General features: G+C 41.3%; 1 protein-coding gene across 10 annotated transcripts in view; it reads left to right on the top strand.

The window, feature by feature from the left end:
- Positions 1-21,813, top strand: part of MAP2 (microtubule associated protein 2) — a 155,299-nt gene that overhangs the window by 80,634 nt on the left and 52,852 nt on the right. For all 10 annotated transcript variants that reach the window (XM_075284931.1, XM_075284930.1, XM_075284933.1 and 7 more), the window contains 2 exons: positions 9,149-9,223; positions 19,633-19,913. In XM_075284931.1, the coding sequence (XP_075141032.1) occupies positions 19,652-19,913 (262 nt within the window). In that variant the 5' untranslated portion in view covers positions 9,149-9,223; positions 19,633-19,651. The remainder of the gene's footprint in view (positions 1-9,148; positions 9,224-19,632; positions 19,914-21,813) is intronic.

Raw genomic sequence — 21,813 nt, 5'->3', positions numbered from 1 at the left:
TGCTGTTAAATTTCTGCTGGGACTAGAAAAAGTCTGCTGACTAGGGTTGAGCCGATCTTGAGATTTCAGGATTGATTTTAAAATCCGATTTCCGATCATTTTCCAGGCGATCCCGGTCGGGATCATGAAATTTACTCAATCGACAATTGGGATCCGATCTTTCCCAATCGCTCAACAATAGTCAATGCTTCTCTAAGGGAAAAGTCACTTTTAGGGTTGAGCCGATCTTGAGATTTCAAAATCCGATTTCTGATCATTTTCCAGCCGGTCCCGATTGTGAAATTTGTTCGATTGCCGATTGGAATCCGATCTTTCCTGATCCTGATCACTCAACCCTACTGCTGACCCCCACATGTAGAAAGTCGGCAGGGAAATGAAGGACACACCAGCATTCTCTATGAGTCCTGGCAGCAGTTAAAGGGAGTCTGTCAGCAGAATCCAGCATATCAACCCAACCCTACAGATAGATCGGTTAGGGTCACCTGAATCATACGGTATTTTCCTCTTTTGAATCACTGTCACTTTAATAGTCACTCTTTTACTGGATGACCCTTTTACGGGGCGCTTCTCAGATTACTTGTAAACTATAAGTTAGCACTTTAGTTACATATCCTACTATAATGTATGTTCACATTAATAAATCTTTGTATTCGTGAACAGCAGTTCTGACCCCAGTTGGTCTCCCTCGGGCTCGGTAAAGCGCCACCGACTTTATTCTTGCTTCAGTTACATCTTTAACTCTGAGCCAGAACAATTTAACAACTGTTTTGTAGGAATAAAGACTCCTCTAATCTTTCCTAAAAGCATTAACAAGTATTTTTAGCATCATTTTCAGCTGCTACATAAAGTAGGTATAGCTTCAATATGACACCTAACGGCAATGTACAAAGCATTGAGATGTGCAATGGCGGTGTTCAGTGTAAGAGCAGACTTGTAGAGCTAGGCGGGATATTGTCACTTGATGTTAATGCTGCTTAATGCAAAAAATAATTCATCTTTAATCAAATAAAAAGCAAAAAAAAAAAAAATCTGAACGTCAGCACTGACAAATAATAGGACTATAGCAGCACTCTTCGTGTCCAATATATTGGATCCCAAATAAATGTAAATTGAGGCATGGGAGATTGGGATGATGACCCAATTTATGGCTTATAGAGTTTTTAGTGACTTGTCTAAACCTGAAAATCTGATAATTTTTTAATGGGTCACCCATTGACCTATCATATCAGTACTGGTTATGGCGGAACTAAGACAAGACTCATGACTGGTATTAACATAGGGGTAAACAGAATCTTTCTTAAGCACAAACTTACCACCTAACAACACCCATATATAGGACTGGACTGCCCAAGGCCTATTTAATCACATAGTCTTCCATAGTATCAGACATAACAAAGAAATTAAGTTCTGCCCAGGAGCATCAGTGCTGGTACTCTGGGGAGGTTGGGGCATCCGAGGCTATGACTGGGGAATGTGTGGCAAACACCATAGGGGACATTTGAGACAGTATTGGTGGTATTTTTTTCTTGGGAGCATCTGAATTATACTTTGTACCATGTGAAGATTAGCACATCTTTAAGTTAAGTGCTTATTGTATGACTGTACAGGTAAGGAGGGAGGGTCCATTGCACTGAGCCCAGCAGTATGTCAAAGGGATATTCCTGTATGGGACACTTATGATATAGTCACACTATATGCAACAATTTTAGATAGGTTTCACCTTTAGGACCTCCATTTTCAAGAATAGTTTTGGTACCACATCTATCATACTTATTCACTATCTACCAATAAGTATGTGGACACCCATGCAAATGAAGATATCTGTGGTCATGATATACGTCACGCCAAAGGAAACTGCATTGGCATTAGTGTATTGGCATTAGTCGCATACAAGATGCCGCGAAGTGCAGAGTTGTCCTATTTCTAGAAAGGAGTAATTGCGGGGTACCACAGAAATGGTCGATCCTTAAGAGATATAGCAAGCAAACTGAATTACCCAAAATGGACAGTGGCCTATGTGATTACGAAGTGGAAGGTGAACAGTGATTTTCAGAATGTCCCTCGAGTCGGCAGACCCCCGAAACTGGGAGATAGAGACCAACGAGTGCTGGCTAGAGAAACCGCACCCAACCGATGGCTCACATACACCAGGAGTGTCACCAGGCATCCGGGAGTATTGTGTCGCTCAATACCATCCATAAGGAAGCATCTGCCGGGGTCTAACAACTCTTGGATATGAAGAAATGTTGTTTTTCTATTCTACTACATGTGTCCAAATACTTATTGGTAGTGTATAGCATATCTTGTGACGTCCAAGTTGGGATACCCCCTTTAATTCTATTCTACATGGACAGGTAACACTTGTGTTTTGGATTTGGAGAAGGGTAATGTTACATCCCTAGGGTACAGTTTAGTCAAGTGTCCTGTATTTCCTAGATATCTAGTTCTGAACAAGCTCAGACACCAAGCCTGTTCGTATAGTACTAAACATGTAAACCCAAGATAAGGGTATAAATTACAGATATTTCTTTGTCTTGGTGAAATTCCTAAATACTGTGTCGGGTTCCTAATTTTCTAAAAGCCTGAAGCTATATGTATTGGATACTCTGCAATTCGTAGCAGGCAGTTTTGGCACGGGAAGCGATAACACATTTGCGGCGTCAGAACTGCTGTGTATCAATATTTATGGAATCAACTCTTAGGTTTTTTTTTTTGCAAATGGGTAAAATTATGCGATAACATTAATGACTAAAAATCTGAGTTAAGTAGGCTTAAGGTAGGAGGGTTGTGCGGTCTGATTTCATGACCTTTCCTCACATCGCTCCTTACCTTACACAAAGGCCATAGCTCAGAGTATGTCTGCTGAGCTGAGATTCAATTTGGAAGAGATTAGCTAAATGTAATAGGAATTATGGGTAATACTATGCAAATGAAGGCAAAATCCAGAGATGGTAATTGGTGCCAGCATTACATTTAGAAGCTTAACTACATAGATACCAGGGAAGAGTTTAGCCCATGAAACACCTCTAAGTGGATATACGCCTAATATTACTATATGGAAAATAAGATTCATTTGAATATTCAAATATAAGGTTAAAAAAATGGAAAAAAACAACCCAAAAAACAGCAGATTTGTTGACTGTTGGGCAATAGCATAGTACATTATGAGAAATGAGGTGATGTGTTCCTAATGTTGGTGAAGCACACATTAAGTAAGTATACCTAGCTATATTATGTTAAAGGTATGATTTGTTAAAAAAAAAAAGCAAAACAAACAAACACATCATTTGGCTTATGGCCAAGGTCCTGTAGCCCCTGGCTATAGGGGTAGTTGCATTTGATAACACGTGAATTTGTGGATGATATATGCAGTGGGTCCACACATCCCCATCCACGACATCCTGCAAGATCTCAGCTCTCAGAGTAAACTGCTGGATTTTACATAGATGCCTCATGGTTAGCGCTTGGTTATATCATCTTATTATCTAAAAGGCAAGAACTCTTTATCATCTATTTTTAAGACTGAATCACTCTCAGACTACAGTAGGTGGTTATGGATTGTGTCCGGGTAATAACAATGGTTCCTATAATTATTGTCTATTAACCATTCTACTACTCATCAGTAGAGTGTCCAGGGGCCAAAGTGCAGTATGTAGGGACCACTAGATATTGGGGGCTGCACTCCCTACCCCTTTCTGAAAGGGTTAAGGTGAAGCCCCCACTGTGTAACAAGTGCTGGTCTCCTTGTATAAGACAAATTGACATTTTGGGGGAGCTCTGAATCCAGATTGGGCTGGGAGCCAATGTGCTGAAGCTATGGGCTACTAATAATTGGGTGCTGTGCTCCCCAGGTCTTGCTGTAGGGGCAACATGAAGCCCCCAATACATATCTGAGACCTCACTGGTCTCCTCATATAGGTCAGAGTGACCTTTTTGGGACCCTCTGGGTTCAAATTGGACTGTGGGCCGCAGTGCAGAAGCTAGGGGGCTACTAAACATGAAGCCTCCAGTGCATAACAGGGACCTAGCTGGTCTCCTCATAAGGGACAAAGTGACCTTTTGGGGGTCTGACAAGGGATGTACCACCTCTGTCTATAAGTGCTTCTTGGAAAAGTTGGGTGATAACCAAGATGGTGTTCATACAATGGCATCCACCTTGGAAAGGCAAAGCAAGTGATGACTCCTATGGAGGCTTTGATAGCCGCCCACAGTATCGGTTTGGCCCACCAGAGTACCTGGGGTTGTACTCAAAAACATAAACTGCCCATAGATTGTATCAAAATCTACCATACGTGGCTTGCTTATCCCCTATAAAGGGTTTAAGTCGTCTGAGAAACCCCTTTCAGAATGTAGCTCCCAATGTGGTTGGTTAAGTGATCACCTTGGGTCGCACTCTTGGCATCCCTGCCAGCTAATTTTGTAGGATAAACTGCTAGCAAGGCAGCGGTTTGCCAGGGTTACCTGCAAAATTGTGACCCGGAACCAACTTAACCAGCAATAATCAATAAATGTAATCTAAAACCGCGGCCCCGTGTGTGGCTGTGTAATAGCAAACAAAAATGATTTTACTTCCAGGAAACGAATAACTCGCTAGTATTAATTAAACCATTAGCAGTAGTTAAAAAAGACAATGTTTGGCCAAAGGCTGGAAAAACTTTCATTATCTAATTCATTTTATTAGCTTCTGGCTTAATTGCTAGTGTCCAATTATTCCCCATCCGGACATAAGGCTGAAGCAGCAGTGTTGCATTTACCAGAACCATACACGTCCATAATCATTTCTCAAAAGAGACGTCATATTTTATCGACCAGCGTTGAATAATTTATCTTTAATAATAATCCAATAGGTAAGATATAAAATCTTACTGTGTAGAAGTGTTTGCACATCGCACTAGTACTATCCTTATTACCAAGAGACACAACTAATTAGACTTTAATAAATGTAGTTGCACGAACTGAAAATAATTAAGAACAGATTCATGGATTTTTTTTTTTAATAAATATCTGAAATTGTTCCCTGTACGGTAAAGATAAAAATATCCATTCCAAGCTTCATACAAAAACAGAGTTCTCCTTGTATTGGCAAAACTCCAGCAGCAAGGGAACGGAATGGGTGAAGAAAATAATTGAAGTAAATTAAAATAAATCCCAAGATTCTTCATTTAGGGCTCTCTGAATGGCATGGCTGTGAACATGAACTACACAATAGCAGATGTACTAAGGCCTGGTTCACATCTGTGTTCGTTATTTTGTTTGGAGAGTCTGCTTGGGGACCGAATGCATTAAAAAGCGGTGAGCAATGAAAGCACCCGGACCCCATAGACTATAATGGGGTCTGTGTGTTTTCCGCACAGTGTCCGCACGAATCATACAGAGAAAAGTAGTGCTTGAAGAAATATCTTCTTTCTTCGGAATCCGATCTTTTCCAATCCTGATTGCACTACCCTATCAATGAATCTATTCTATGCTAGTGTTAAGGACTGTACAAGAACAAACAAATACATGAAAAGAACTAAAGTGACCATCATAAAGGAGATCCAGGAACACTGAAATGCAAATATAGGGCAGATACGTGCGGATACCCACTCCATCCTAGCATCCACCATCCATCATAGACGAGTATTATGAGGAGGGGAGGGGGTATTCCTCCCCGCTCACACTGTACAGCGCTATACGTGCTGCTGTGGAGAAGGATGTACCTGACTGACTGTCAGAAACGCCCTTCTGACTGTAAAGAGCTACGGTACTGGGACCGATAGCTCTTTACCCGGGGCACAGATCGGGAAAGCTGACAGTGCGCGGAATTCAGCGCACTGTCAGCTTTCCAGCAATATATAGAACTGCCTGTGCCCAAATCGGTGAAAGGTCCTCTTTAAATGTGCAGAATATTTAGTCCAGTGCACAGAGAAGTATGTGGAGGTGTGGGTGCAGACTGTGAGGAGAATCAACCCCTCCGTTCTGCATTTAATGCAGAGCAGAACCTCTCTCTTCTACTTACTGTGGTTCCATCTTGCACCTACGATGACTCTTACCTAACAACAGGAAGTGAACTGTAAATCAGTCAAAAAGGAGACACCTAGTGGCAGGGGGTTTTTTTTTAGACAGAAAGCAGCCATATTTTTATCCAAATGCATTACATTTTGTTGCAGAATCACATGATCTATGAAATACGACGAAGTTGTCTAAAAAGTTAGATCATTTAAAACTGGCACGTGAAAGACCACTCTTAATAAATCTGTCCCAATGTCTCCCCCTAGGACAAGAGTATATCATAGCTTGCTGATGTCTGCGCACTTTCTCTGCTGCAATTACTAGAACAAACTGGGGCTGTTTAAAGATGCATCATATGATGATTTTGGGAGGACCATCCAACCATCTACTATGTATGGAGGCGTCCCGAATCTGCTCGACAGTAGATGGTGGGGAAGATAAAGATCAGGCAAAGGGATTTATACCGCCTAATCCTCTTAACCACAGGGAAATAAGCCCCTCTCCCAGTTCAGGACATATACACCACTCAGACAAACTGATCATGCATGTGAATGGGTTAGTTGTGTGTACATGGCTAGTGTAACTGTATGGCTGACTGCAGTAGGTGAAAGGTTTACATTTTCTATATGATCTGTCCACCATGCTATCTTTACTACATTCTTCTTCTAACATATTCAGTTGCTAAACTGAAACACAGGATTGAGGTTACCTACCTCTAATTGTAACTGTATATATAGTGTTTGGAAAACGTGAGAGTGTACAGGAACACATCTGTAATTGGCAACACCCATCTGTCAATTGTTTCACAAACATCTAGGATGACGATTCATGGAGAACACAAATACTTGATAAAATATACATGTCGCGAGGGGTGACAGATCCTCTTTAAAGAAAAATGATTATATGTAATACCCAATATGTAAATAACCAAACTACATATACAAGGCCATCGAAACATCATTGTACACACAGGACATATCATTAATACGTGAGTAAAACCAGAAGGAATATACCATAGTAGATAGCGTCAGTCATCTCTTATATTGGTGGTCTTCTGGTGGACCTGTGGAGCCTATCGAGCCTTGGTCCATCGGAGGAACCACTGGAGGGCCAGTCCAAACCTGAATGAATGGCAAAAACAGGGTAAGCCTCCATTATTGATCATTAATTTTGCTTTTGTTACTTTGCTGTTCTCAATATTGCCCATTCTATACATACTACAGACACCAACTAGGTTTACCCTAAGGCAGATGAGAAATATCTTCGTACTTCCAGCAGATTTATCCCAATATTTAACTGTATAGAAGGGCAGTATGTGAACTGTGTTTTAGTAGTGCATATAGAGACTGATGAGGGGATTTTTTGTGATGCATTTTCTAAACCAAGTTAGAAGCGTGTGCGTGCGTGTGTGCGTGCGTGTGTGCGTGTGTGTGTGTGCAAAAATTTTAATAAACTAGACTTATGTACCATGTAAACCACATCCACATCGCAAGATAGCTTTAAAAAGATACTATAAAAATGGCACACAGCTATGATAAACTTGGTGCAATAAGGGAAAAGTTGTAACAAACCCTAAGAGTAAGAGTAAGACCAGTTGCAAACGATCATGTGATTCTGGTGGGTCATGAATTAAAGGGATTCTACTATTAAAAACTTTTTTTTTTTTTGTTAACACGTCAGAATAGCCTTAAGAAAGGCTATTCTTCTCCCACCTTTAGATGTCTTCTTCACCCCGCCGTTCGGTTAAAATTCCGTTGGTATGCAAATGAGTTCTCTCACAGCACTGGGGGCGTGCCCCAGTGCTCAAACAGCACTGGGGGCATCCCCAATGCTGCGAGAGAACTCTCCAGCGCTGCCTCCATCTTCTTCTGGAACATCCTCTTCATGTGTCTTCTTCAGGCACAGGCGGTAAAACTTGCAGGCCTCGGGCAGAGCCGACTGCGCATGCCCACAGGCCACAAGAAAATGGCCGCTTACTTAGCGTGTAAGCGGCCATTTTTCATGTGGCCGCGGGCAGGCGCACAGCTCTTTTTTTCCGCAATGTGTGGATGAGATTAACCAGAATTTCATTCACTTTTCTGGTACTGTAAAATCCTGTGTTTTTCCCTGTTGTGTTTGTGCACCAGCTAACAATGCGGTGGTTCCACAATATGCGACCGTAGCCTAAAAGGTCTCAATTCAGGTGCAAATGGAATAAGAAATCGTAACCTTCATTAAGCAGTGGTTGTTATGGTGGCCAAACACATTTGATGCATGTTAGCTGCACCCAGTGATATTTACGCGACCAGCCAACCTAATGTGTATAGGTTCCTAACATTTCACATGCATAATCCATTTCTTTCCAGGAGATATAACACAGGGGTGTCTGGCGGCAGCTTTGTTCCCTTTCTGTATTCAGAATTTCTGCAAGGGTGTATGAAAAATTGGGAGAGATAGCTGTCAACCTAAGGTGTCTTGTATCTCAGTGGCTTCAGGCATACTTGTAGGACTTATCTTATGTCCACAAAAGCTAATCAGCGGTCTAGTGGTTTTTATAGGTCTGTTTCTTTGGATAACTCTAAATCTTAGGGCTCATTCACACGGGCACAGAGGGGGCGGATTATGGCGCGTAAATCACGTCATAATCCGCCCCTTCACAATGGTGGTCTATGGAGACCGCCAGGCTACTTTTTTCCGTGAGAGGCATGTTGGTTGCCTTTTCATTGAGCTGCGTCGTCCGCCTGGCGGCAGCATCCTCTGGAGTCCATTCATTTGAGAGAATCTGCAGGAAATGTTTGGGATATAGACGACGTTCTGCTTAGAAGGGAAGCAAGGACGAAGCTAAAGTGCGACTCTTACTCTGGCAGGTCCAACCACTCATGTTTTACATGCTCACCCATTTTTCTGAATGGTCAGCATGTACTGTCATCTTTCCTCCACAGTAGCTGCTGCAAGGGAAGCGTATGACTAGCTGCAGCTGACCTTGCTGAGAAAATCTGTAGCCATGGGGTATTTCTGATTCTTCAGTGTAAAAAGCGTCGTCTTATGATAATTCCTTTAAACTACATAAACTGAGACAACCCCTTGAAGTCATTTCTGCATATACTGCATTTAGGATGAAAGCTTAGACTTCCTAAACAGAATTAATAAAAGTGATTTCTTATTCTGATTTTGCTAGGTGACACATTACTGGTCTTCAGTCTGACAGATCTTTGCTCTTCGAGAAAAAGAAGGACCCTGACTACCACAAGGGGTAAGCCGATGGATTGTCTAATAACTTATTGTATACTGAGTAACTTCCAGCCATCATATATCATAACCTATAACAGTCACTGCAAGCAAGAAGGGTATACGCAAGTCATCAAGGGCCGACATAGACAACAGAGGGCCCCTGTGCAGATACTGTATAAGGGCCCCTTACTCTCCAATACAGTAGCTCACCATAAAGGACCTCCTTATGTAACACTCTCTTATTAATTGTGACAACCACTATCTTAGTCCCTTACGTAGACTCTAATAGATAGACTCCCTTTAAGGGTAGGTTTGCACCATTAGAATACCCTTTTTTAAAAATAAATACACATAGGAATTGCCTTAAGAAAGACTATTCTTCTCTTAACTTTATCATTCTGATCCGTGCCGCCGTTCCTGAGAAATATCTTCTTTCTTCCTTATGTAAATGAGTTTTCTCGCAGCACTGGGGGTGTCCCTTGCACTGTCTGAAAACTCTCCAGCGAGACCTCTGTCTTATTCTCCAGACCACTTCTTCTCTCACGCTCCCATTGCATCTTCATCCAAAAGCGCCAACTGTGCATGTCCGTCAGCCATTTTCCTGTGGCCTCCCCCATTCAGCCACAGGAAAATGGCCAACGGGCATGCGCAGTCGGCGCTTTTGAATGAAGACGCAACGGGAGCGCAAGAGAAGAGGCGGTCTGGAGAAGAAGACAAGGCTATTCCTATGTATATTTATTTTAAAAAGGGTGTTCTAGGGGCAACATGGTGGCTCAGTGGTTAGCACTGTAGCCTTGCAGCACTGAGTTCTGGGTTCAAATCCCACCAGGAACAACATCTGCAAGGAGTTTGCATGTTCTCCCCGTGTTTGTGTGGATTACCTCCCATTCTACAAAGACATACTGATAGAAAAAAAAAGTACATTGTGATCCCTATATGGGGCTCACAATCTACATAAAAAGGGTATTCTAATGATAGAATCCCTTTAAGGAGTAGTGGGCCACCGTTTAGCTGCACGGGTTGCTCATATGTATGTCCTCTCTGCAGGTCATGATGCCCTAATATGTGAGGTCTCGCTTTGGACTCCATTATTCCAGTGCCCAGATTATACAGCACCACATTGTTACAAGACAAAAGAAGATGGGCATTATTATTATTATTATTGATTATTTATATAGCACCATTACTTCCATGGTGCTTTACATTTGGGGGTTACATACAATACACAGAATATACAGGCAGATATAAAACTAACAGTGACCGACTGGCACAGTGGGGTAGGGGGCCCTGCCCGCGAGGGCTTACAATCTATGGGGGAAGGGGGTAATATTAAAGGATACTTACTATTCTGTCCAAATGGATGTATATTCTGTCCAAATGGAAAGTGTCCATGCCTGTGACATCCATGAAGTGACGTCACATAGCTATAATAATGACTGCACCTATAGAGATATGTAGGATAGTGGAGGGACATTGCTGAAGCTTGCTATATCCTAACCTCCTGCCCCATGCTGTATTTCATGACACATAAGACTCAGGTCACACCTGGTGCCTGACTGCAGGTATTCTGCTGAAAGCTCAACCACACATTTGCTGACTGGACTCTTTCTGGACACACAGTCTAATTATTTTAAGAGTAATATATGCACCTTCTTTGCCCTGGGTGAGTAAATAACCTCAATGTATTAATAGTCCCCTATGTTGCCTTCAATTGCAGCATTCACCAAGCGAGAGGTCTCACTGCAGAACCCAAGTAAGCTAAAATACTGCATTGCAGTCACTTTGCTAAGCCCTAACTATTTAATTGCTGGCTAGTAAAGCTGTGATGAGAATCACCTCTCCCCGGGTATATCTTCTGCTGAGAATCTGCATTCAGGGCTGGATGGATCTGGTCATTTTCACTATAGTATTATTCATGAGATGAGGATTTGGATGTAATTGCGAAGCTGAGTCTGTTATCATCTTCTTTGTCAAATATTTATTTCATCATTTAATCATCTTTCATCTTTTCATGAAAAGTAAGGAATATATATATATATATATATATATATATATATATATCTTATATAAAATTGAATAATGTATACTATATTTTTTTCCCAATATTATATTATTTTCAATAATGTCTTCCTATTATACATACTAATTTGCCTACATGTTATAGTATTATTATTATTTATTATTATTATTATTATTATTATTATTATTATTTATTATACTTACTTGTATAGTGCCATCATATTCCGCAGCGCTTTACAGACATTGACAATCGCTCTCCCATATAGCGCTCACAATCTACATATATTGTAGAGAGTCACAATGATGGAAGTCTAATAGTGATTGCTTAATAAATAATTTTAAAAAATTACAAATTGATCTACTAGTCATCTAATGGGGATAAATAGTTTAGGGAATCGGGAAATGTGACAACAAGTGGTATATCTTAAAGGGGTTGTCCACTTTCAGACCAATATTAAGAGACCAATGATATTGTTTGTACAATAAAAAGATATCCAATTTTCCAATATACTTTCTGTATCAATTCCTCACGGTTTTCTAGATCTCTGCTTGCTGTCATTCATTCTGTTACTTCTAGTGGGTAAAACTCTGACCATGGTCATGTGACTTACGGTCCATGGTCATGTGATAAGCACACAGGTGCACAGCTGTGCAATTACTGTGCTGTGACTATATCGAGCGGCACCTGTGTGCCCATCACATGACCATGGACCGTAAATCACATGACCATAGTAAGACTTCTATCCACTAGAAGTAACAGAATTGAATGACAGCAAGACGAAATCTAGAAAACCATGAGGATTTGATACAGAAAGTATATTGGGAAATTGTACAACTTTTGATTATACAAACCATAACATTTGTCTCTCAATATTGGTCTGAAAGTGGACAACCCCTTTAAGGAAAACTGTGTCCTGCTCCTGTGCCGAATGACCATGGAGAGAATGCTCAGGGAGTAGATGAAACCTATGCAGCCAATAACAAATTTTCGGATATTTGCTGATACCAGAGCTAAGAAGCTCTCGTGGCAAAGATTAATGGGGCACCATCTGGTGCTGGTTAACCCTTAACTAGCAGGGACCACCTTGTATGTTGATTGGCACTACTATAACCCTAGCTACTAGGAACCACAATCTGATGCCTGTTTACACTATTAAACCCCTAAATACCAGCAACCATGTTTTTGTGCTTGTTGACATTACCATACCCTTAGCTGACTGGCCAAATTTCCCCCCTGTAGCTACCAGTAACCAGGGACCCTATTCTGGTTTGCCAGCTGTGTATGAATGTGTATGCCTCATGAATATGCAGTTTGCAGCTATGGTTGGATAGAAACTGGTCCCAAATCAGTGAAAAAATAACACATTTGGGTTCTGAGCTCCTGCAAATAAAGTTATTTTTAATACCCTCTTGCAGACTGGCATCAGGTCGTGAGACAACATCCAAAGTACAGAAGTAGCAAACTTTCATTTGACAATAATAACTTGCTGTTGATTATTATAATTATAAAACTAATTTCCATAAAGAGTGCAGGTGAATATAACAAACTTTGTAATATGTATTAGTATAGAAACATGCTTCTATTAGGGTATGGAGAGGGGAGGGGGAGAGGAGGAGGCTGGAAAAGAAACATAAATTACTGCTACTGCAACTCTGCTACTCTGTGAGTCAAAGAGAGCTGACTCGGCTGTTCTTTAAGATATGCAAAGAATGAGGCAAGAAATCAACCTTCTCTCCACCCCCTCCCCTCTCCATAGACTCCTGTGTATGACCTGAATACAGACACGGATCCTTTGTAAACAAACATGCTGAATGAAGATAATAAGATGAGAATAAAGGCTAAAGCCCTGCGTAGTGGGCTGCAGTAAAAAAGTGCTACGGGAAAAAATGTGGCGGAAACAAATCACAGCTTTTTATAGAAAATCCTCATAGGTTTCCACATCCGTTATACTGATAGGGAAACCGCCAGCATTTACGTAGATATAATTGACATTGGTTTTGGAAATCGCAGCATTTCCACTGCACATTTTTCTGCAATGTGTGGATAAGATTTGCTAGAATCCCATCCACTTTGCAGGGAGTATAAAACACAGCGGCTTATGCTGCGGCATTTCCCGCCATGGCCAAGTTGTGGCGTTTTCACCACGTAGGACCTTGGTCTAAGGCTAAAATGCAGCATTTCCAAAATGTGGAGCCTAAGCCTAAAACTATGAATGCACGCAGCAAATTGCTGCGGGAAAAAGATTTCCTGCAGCTTTTTTCACAAAATGTGTTCAGAGTTTTCCTTTGCAGATGTTCTACTTCTATTATACGACAGCATTTCCATATATATAATGGACATGCTGCAATGTACAAGGACGCTTGCGTTTTTGAAATTGCAGCATTTCCGTTTTTCTGCAACGTGTGGATGGCATTAGCCATAATTGTTCAGAGTTTAGTGCGATGTGTTACTAGGAAGCCATGCTTTATGATAAGATAGACTTGTTACATGAAATCTGGGAATTACATTTCCATAATTTCAGCCAAGTGGGCATTTAATGATATGAAGAGCAAGTGGTGTTTGCTTTAAGGATGTGTAAAGAAGCCAAGGCTTTGGCTTGAACAGTGGGAATGCATCTAACCATGTGCAGCCTAGCATATCCGCTCGGAGATATCATTCCTGCAGGTGTCATATGTTCAGCAGAAGCCAGTAGTCAGTGGCAGTGATTAACAAGATGTAAAAATTGACCTGATTTCTTCAGACTCATTCAACTGTAACGCCAGGCCTAGAGGTGGAAGGCACAGCTGATAGCTAGTGACCTGGACCTGTCTGGGCACAGAGGGCCCAAGGCTTATATAACCAAGTACATCAGGGGAGAAGAGTTGCAATGTCCCAAATTATGTAACAAAAAGTATTGGATGGAGATTTATATAATATTGTATAGCTTTGCAGATATTGCTGCAGATTTATTACTACTGGCTAAGGATTTAACAGTGTAAACTTAGACTAGACAGTAGGGTTGAGCGATCGGGATCGGAAAAGATCGGATTTCGATCGGCGATCGAGTAAATTTCACGATCGCGATCGGAATTCCGACCCGATCTTTTCCAGCGGGATCGAGATCGGAGTTTATCTCAAGATCAGCTCAACCCTAAAAGTGACTTTTCCTATAGAGAAGCATTGACTAGGGTTGAGGATCAGGTTCGGAAAGGATCGGATTCCGATCGGCGATCGAGCAAATTTCACGATCGCGATCAAGATCGAGATCGGCTGGAAAATGATCGGAAATCGGATTTTAAAATCGATCTTGAAATCTCAAGATCGGCTCAACCCTACTAGACAGTCTAAGGCCAAGGCCCCATGCTGAAAACTGAAAAAATGTGGAAAAATAAAAAGCAGCTGGTACTGTAAGGCTGAGGCCCCATGTTGCGGAAATGCAACTTTTTTTGGTGCAGATTTTGTTGCAGTTTTTTGAGCCAAAGACAGGAGTGGATTGAGCAGAAGGTAGAAGTATAAGAGCTTCCTATTAGAGTTGAGCAAGTACTGTTCGGATCAGCCGATCCGAACAGCACGCACGCATTGAAATCAATGCACGCAGCCGGCACGCGGCGGGTTAAGCGGCCGGCTGCCGTCAAACCGGAAGCACCAGGTGCTTCCATTCATTTCAATGCGTGCGTGCTGTTCGGATCGGCTGATCCGAACAGTACTCGCTCAACTCTACTTCCTATATATTGTTCATTCCTTTAGAAGCCTCTCTTGGCTTTGGCTCAAAAAAACGCAACAAAATCTGCAACAAAAAAAAGCTGCTTTTTCGCAAAGTGGGGAGCTCAACGTTTTTTCTGGTGCGTTTCCTCAGCAGGAAAATTGCGTTTGCACAATGTGGGACTTTAACCCTCAGGCTCCATTCAGACCATGTTTTTTACATTGGTTTAGAACACTGTTTTAGGCTAAGGCCCCACGTTGCGGAAACGCATCTTTTTTCGTTGCAGATTTTTCTGCTTTTTTTGAGCCAAAGCCAGGAGTGGATTGAGCAGAAGGTAGAAAGTATAACAACTCCCTTTATATTTCCTATTCCTTTTGTAGTCATTCTTGGCTTTGGCTCAAAAAAAATGCAGGAAAATCTGCAACAAAGAAAGATGAGCCCCCAAGTTGCGAAAACGCAGCTTCTTTTGTTGCAGATTTTGCTGTGATTTTTTGAGCCAAAACAAAGAATGGTTACAAAAGGAATGGGAATTTTTAGGAATTAGCATTGCATTTGGTAGTCCGTTGGGGGGGGGGGGGGTCCGGGTGCGAACTCAGATGTCATCCAGGCCTTGTAGAATTCTGTGTCTGAGCAATGACAGGGCTGTATTGCTCAGACAACATGACTCGTGCGGACACCATGTGGAAAACACACGGATCCCATTATAGTCTATGGGGTCCATGTGGTTTCTTAGCTAGACGCTTTTTAATGCATTTGGTTCAGGGGGGCCCGAAGTGGACTTTCCAAATGAAATACTGAATGCAGATGTGAACTGAGCCTTATGTGACCAGTCGTGATCATGTGACCCGGACAGAGTTTTATCCCCTGGAGATAAACAATGAAAGCTTTCAAATCATGAAGATCATTGGGAAAATTGATACATTTTCATTATACAACGACTACCATTTATTGCCTTATATGGAATACTCTTAAAGTTTCTAATTTCTCCAAAGCCTCGTTCCATTTCCAGTAAGTCTAGTGTTCCAAGCTTCCGCCATACTGTGTATTCTGCACTGTGACATGCATTGCTTCCTCCTACAATTTAATGGTCAGTCAATGTATGTTAAGCTTTATGTAAAGAGGAAATTAATATTTTATTAACTTACTGAATGAAGGGCTGTGCCCAGAAAAGATTAAAGGAATCAGTTTAACCAACATTCATTGACTTTAGATAGAGTAGTGGTGTCTGGCGTTTTTCTTTCTTGTTACACAATGCCGCTCTTTCACTCGTCCACGACTTCTTTTCTCATTGCAACTCGCTTTTTAGACAAGAAAAGGAGCATTTGTTAGAGCCCTGTAAGAAGCAATTGGAAAGATTTATGTGAATATAACGGGAACAATGACAGTCTGTTGTAGATCACAGTTACACTTCTGTTTGTCAAGCTACAGCCTGCAGCTTTACGGTAAAGGGGGTTTTACTGGTTTTTACGGTAGTTTTATGCAGATACAGTGTTTTTCCAAGTCAAATACCACATTTTCTTGTGTTATCCTTGGAGATCAGTATAATGCAGACCTGTTGTGGGTCTCTGTCTGATAAATGGTTAATTTGTATCAACTTCAAAAAGACACAATAATAATGTTATTAGAAAATTTGTAAAATTACATTTTGGCCTTTCTACCTGAATTAGGGTAGGTTCACACTACCATTTTATAATGTCCGTTGCTCTTCAGAGGATGAGAGCAATGAACATTAAATAACAGATAAAGAGCCTCCTTACATTGGATGTCTATCCAATGTAAAAAATATGATGGAAGCTTTCTCATACACTGTCTACCCATAAGTATTTGGACACCCATGCAAATGAAGATATCTGCAGAGGTGATGTACGACACGTCTTCCGCCGTTAAATAGGTAACAGCATTGGCATTAGTTGCATACAGGATGCCACGAAGTGCAGAGTAGTCCGATTTCGAGAAAGGGGTAATTGTGGGGTACCACAGAAATGGTCGATCCTTATGGGACATAAAAAGCGAACTGAATTACCCAAAATCGACAGTGGCCTATGTGATTATGAAGTGGAAGGTGAACGGTGATTGTTGGAATGTGTCCCGAGTCGGCAGACCCCGAAACTGGGAGATACTGGAGACCGACCGGTGCTGGCCAGAGAAACCGCACCCAACCGATGGCTCACATACACCAGGAGTGTCACCAGGCATCCAGGAGTGTTGTGTCGATCAGTACCATCCGTAAGGAAGCATCTGCTGGGTTCTACCAACTATTGAATAGGAATAAATGTTGTGTTTCTATTCTACCGCAGATGTTCAAATACTTATAGGTAGACATTGTATTTTAAAATTTTATGGTGGAAAAAAGTTGTGCATGCGCTGCTTTTTCTACCATAACAAGGTGAACAAACATGATGGAAGACAGCGTCCGTCGTCATGTTACATTAGAGTCAATGGGATTGGACACAACAGACCATCTTTGTTACTCTGCAACAGTTAATGTTTGTTGCTGTTGTCCTATATTAACAATGGTAATGTGAATGTAGCCTTAGCCTACTAGTATGTTTTTGGATTATAGAAGGAAACATAGGAAGACATTGAAAGGACATAACAACTGTAGGGAGATGTGGTCCTCAGATTTGTTCTTGGGGCTCCAAATCTAAAAGGAACCAATGATTAATTAGACCCTCAGAGAAAAACTTTTTTATCCTAATGTACATGACATATAATGTAAAGCTGTCAGTTTTCTTACTAAGCACTTTATTAATGATTCATTGGTTCCATTCTATAGCTTCATTGTACCACGTGCGTGTATGTCTCTAAATATCTTATCTTCGAGTTCTTCTCTAACCAATGAGCATCTCTGAGATGTCTTATTACCTATTATTAATACTTTATGCTATTACCACTTTCCCCCTTTTCCCTTAATCAGGCATCCCCAGATACTTTATGAGTTGACTATGACATCCCATGGCTCCCATTGGATGTTACACCAGTACGGATGTAAAGTCACTGCTGTCTAGTTGTAACTCTATGAAGTGGAATACCATTCATAGCTAAATATTGTTTTGTTTCTTAAAGGAGTACTCCCATGTCCCTTGCTCACCAGTCTTCGCTGCTGCAAAGACTTCTTTCTTCCTGGTTTTCAATGTCAATTGGTGGGCGCGGTTTCATATGCAAAGCCATACTGTCCGACTACCTCCAGTTTGGCTCCGTTCCCAAATTAACATGTAGCTCCGCCCACCATATCGCTGTTCCTATGGGACAACTGAATGACCTGTGATGTCATTATGGTCCTATAACACTTGGATTTAGCTTGTTCTATATACAGTTGGCTAAATCCTAGTGGGCTAAGGGACCAGGTCCTTCTGCCTACTAGCTTTTAGCCTGCTCTATATAAGAAAGCTAAATCCTAGTGAGCAGAGGGACCAGGTCCTTTAGCCCACTAGGATTTACACTGTTTTATATAAGAAAGCAGCACTCCTTTCTCCCCTCCTTTATCTGAGAGCAGGAAGCTAGGTCACGTGTGTGGTGAAGACACAGGAACAGCTACAGACACAGGCTCGCTCCCATGCACTTAGCCCCTCCTCCCTCCCCCCTGAGAGCAGGCAGCTATGTCACTTGACATTTGAGCAGATAATCCCAAGGGCCATAGAAACAAAGTGTCAACAATGAAGTGAATAAATTAAGATAGTGGACAAAAACAAAGCAGTTTTGCTGAAGCAGTGTATTTAGGAAAAATCTTAAATCCACATTAACAAGCAGTATAGATAGGATCCTTGTGATGGGACAACCCCTTTAAGTATACGTTTGTACCTGGGAGTTGTCTACAGCTTATGTAGAGCATTGAATCTGTAAACAGGCAGTAAAAGTGGGCACTGTATTCCTCTATAACTATGCACATATGCTATCCAAGAGCAAACAATATGGAAACTATCACAGCAATTGTTTTGGTTCTTGCCCGGCTTTCCAGGAAGCAGATATAATAGAGAATGAGTTAATAGACTTTTGAATTGCTGAAAAAAACAGCGCACAGAAAAATTCTCGTACCCGTCATTTCACTCACATCTTAAATAAATGTATGGGCTTATTGCTTACATGGTACTCATTGTATTCATAGTCTCTTTGTGCTCATACCGCTTTTTTCCCTATAGAGTCATAATCTTGTTCTGTTACTTCTAGCTGTCCTCTCTGGCATCAATGTAGATGCTAGAAGTTCTTGCCGCTGACATCCCATGTCCCAACATGCTTTGGGCAATCGGAAGCACATTACTACCTTTAATATTCATCCTTCCCTCCATTCAAAGTCATCTACAATATTATGGTTCTATCTGAAGCCACAACTATCCTGTGTGTCCTGGACATGCAGCCTAGCTTTGATGAAGGTGTTCTGCATATTGAGGACACACAGGATAGTTGTGTCTACAGACAGCACAAGCGTTGTGTAAATTATTTTGGAAAGACTTAATAATTCTCATCATTTGAAGAGGGAAGCCTTGCATAGGAAAGGCGAACAGTGCTTGTGGTTAAAGGATTTCCCTCTTCCTCTAATCCATCTCAGTACATGGCAACAGGCCATAAATAACCAGTAAGAGGAAAGGGAGAAAACTGGTGGACAGCCCGTTGGAGCCATGTGATTTGCACTTTTGTTGGTGATCACATTGACTCATCATTTGGGCACAAGTTAGATGAAATGACAAAGTTGCAGGTCATATTATTTATATAATTTAATTTTTGGTTCCAGGTTTCTGGCTGGAGGAAGTATGACGGATAACAGGCAGGATGAGCCCAAATCATCCCACTGGGCACCAGGACAGCTCAGTGAGGCCTCACCTCTCCCTCACGCTACAGATATGAAAGAACAAGGGGGAGCAGGAGATGGAATGGTCCACAGCTCCAATGGCATTGCTTTCAGAGATACAGAGGAAAGAGCGTATGGAGCCAGGGCTCACCAAGAATCACATCCTACAAGCAAGGAGAATGGCATCAATGGAGAGATGCCATCTGGAGATTCAGAGACTGCAGGTAAGGCTGTGCTTTCAAACAAGACAATTCTCTATATAATGGTGTATGTTATAGGCTGTGTTCACATTACATTCATTAACGTTTGGCACAAACATCAGGACAATGTATATAGTTGCATACCTTGCCCATAGGATCCCATGTAATAAAATGTTATACTTTACAGCATACATTGTTTTGTAGAAAATCTCTGCCCTCTAAAACCAGAGTGGTGGAGTTGGAGTCAGGGCCAGTTATGGATGGAGCCAACAATGGAGTCAGACAAAAGTTGCAGACTCCACCTTCAAAATAATCAGATTCATTATATTCATTATTTAATTAGATCATACCATTGTTGGTATTGTATAATTAATTAGATGTATAATTTGTTGAAGTCGGAGTCAGAATCAGGCAGTAGAAAAGAGCGGACAATGTACGGTAGATGGTTTGGCATACCAACTCCACAGTCGTATTATACGTATTATTACAGCAAAGCAAAGGTATATAGGAACATATTTCCTGGGTATGTACAAAAATGACGCTTTTTCTGTATATATAAGATACACAGGAGACAGTAGGTGGAAAACGCATAGTTCAGTCTGTCCATATATGCCAAACATAAAATGAAAATTCTGTGAACATAGTCTTAAAGGGATCCCGTCAGGTGTTTTTCCCACCCTAAACTGACCCCAGCATCAAGTAATGATCTTTTTTATGACACCCCTCACTAAGCTTTCTGTTGCTAAAAAGTCAAGATATAAGCTTGTAACACTTTAGACCGCCATATGCAATTTCACCTAAACTAGTCATGGTGGAATGGAGAGAAGCTTCATCTAGTCATATAGTCATTGTACTGAATCAAACTCTATGCAATGTGATTCGCGTGTCCCTCATTGTTGTTAGCCTGGTACCCTACCTAACTGCTGGCCTCCAGGGACTAGATAACGCTGCCCCCTGCCCACCATGACCAGGCAAGGTACATATACATACGGATTTAATGGAAGTAACAACCCTAGTAACCATAGGGAAAGACAATACTTGACTCTGGTCAGTTTAAGATGGAAAAATGCCTGACTGGTTCCGTATAAGTCATATTTTTGTGAGAATTTGGGGAATATATATTAAGACTACTTTAAGGGAAAAGTGGATAACTCACTGAACACAACCACCTTAATTTCTCAATGGCTCTTTGGGAAATATTAGTAGCAATGCGTAAGACTTCCATTTTTGGCTTGTATCAGTTTTGATAAATCTTCCCCATTGTGTTTGATTATAGAACAATCTTGTTAAGGTTTCTGATAACTAGGTATTACAAGTGGCAAGGAAAATCTTTACTAACTATACCAAAGACATGGACCACTGACGGGTCAAACATATAGGCCATGGGGCCACACGGTGGCTCAGTGGTTAGCACTGCAGCCTTGCAGCACTGGAGTCCTGGTGCTCAAATCCCACCAAGGGCATAAAACCATCTGCAAGGAGTTTGTATGTTCTCCCCGTGTTTGCATGGATTTCCATCCCATATTCCAAAAAAGACATACTGATAAGAAAAAATGTACATTGTGAGGTCTATGTGGGGCTCACAATCTACATAAAAAAACCCATATAGGCCAGATGAAGTCCTCACTGCCAACCCTTAGAAGATACTGTTGGCTCAATGACTGAAGATTTTTCCAAAAAAAGATCCTTAAGGGTCAATCTGTTTATCATTTAATGGGCAGAACTTTTATCATGATTCGTGCGGAAACCACACGGACCCCATTGTAGTCTATGGGGTCCATGGGTTTCCTTAGGTAACCACTTTTTAATGCGTATAGGTTTCCATTCAGGGACACCCCGAATGGAAACCCGAATGCAGATTTGAACCGGGCCTGTAACGGAATTCCTTACATACAATATATAACACGTGATTGCCCTTTTTCGA

Source organism: Leptodactylus fuscus, chromosome 8, assembly GCF_031893055.1.
Source record: "Leptodactylus fuscus isolate aLepFus1 chromosome 8, aLepFus1.hap2, whole genome shotgun sequence".
Classification (NCBI taxonomy): domain Eukaryota; kingdom Metazoa; phylum Chordata; class Amphibia; order Anura; family Leptodactylidae; genus Leptodactylus; species Leptodactylus fuscus.
This window is presented reverse-complemented; position numbering and strand designations above follow the sequence as displayed.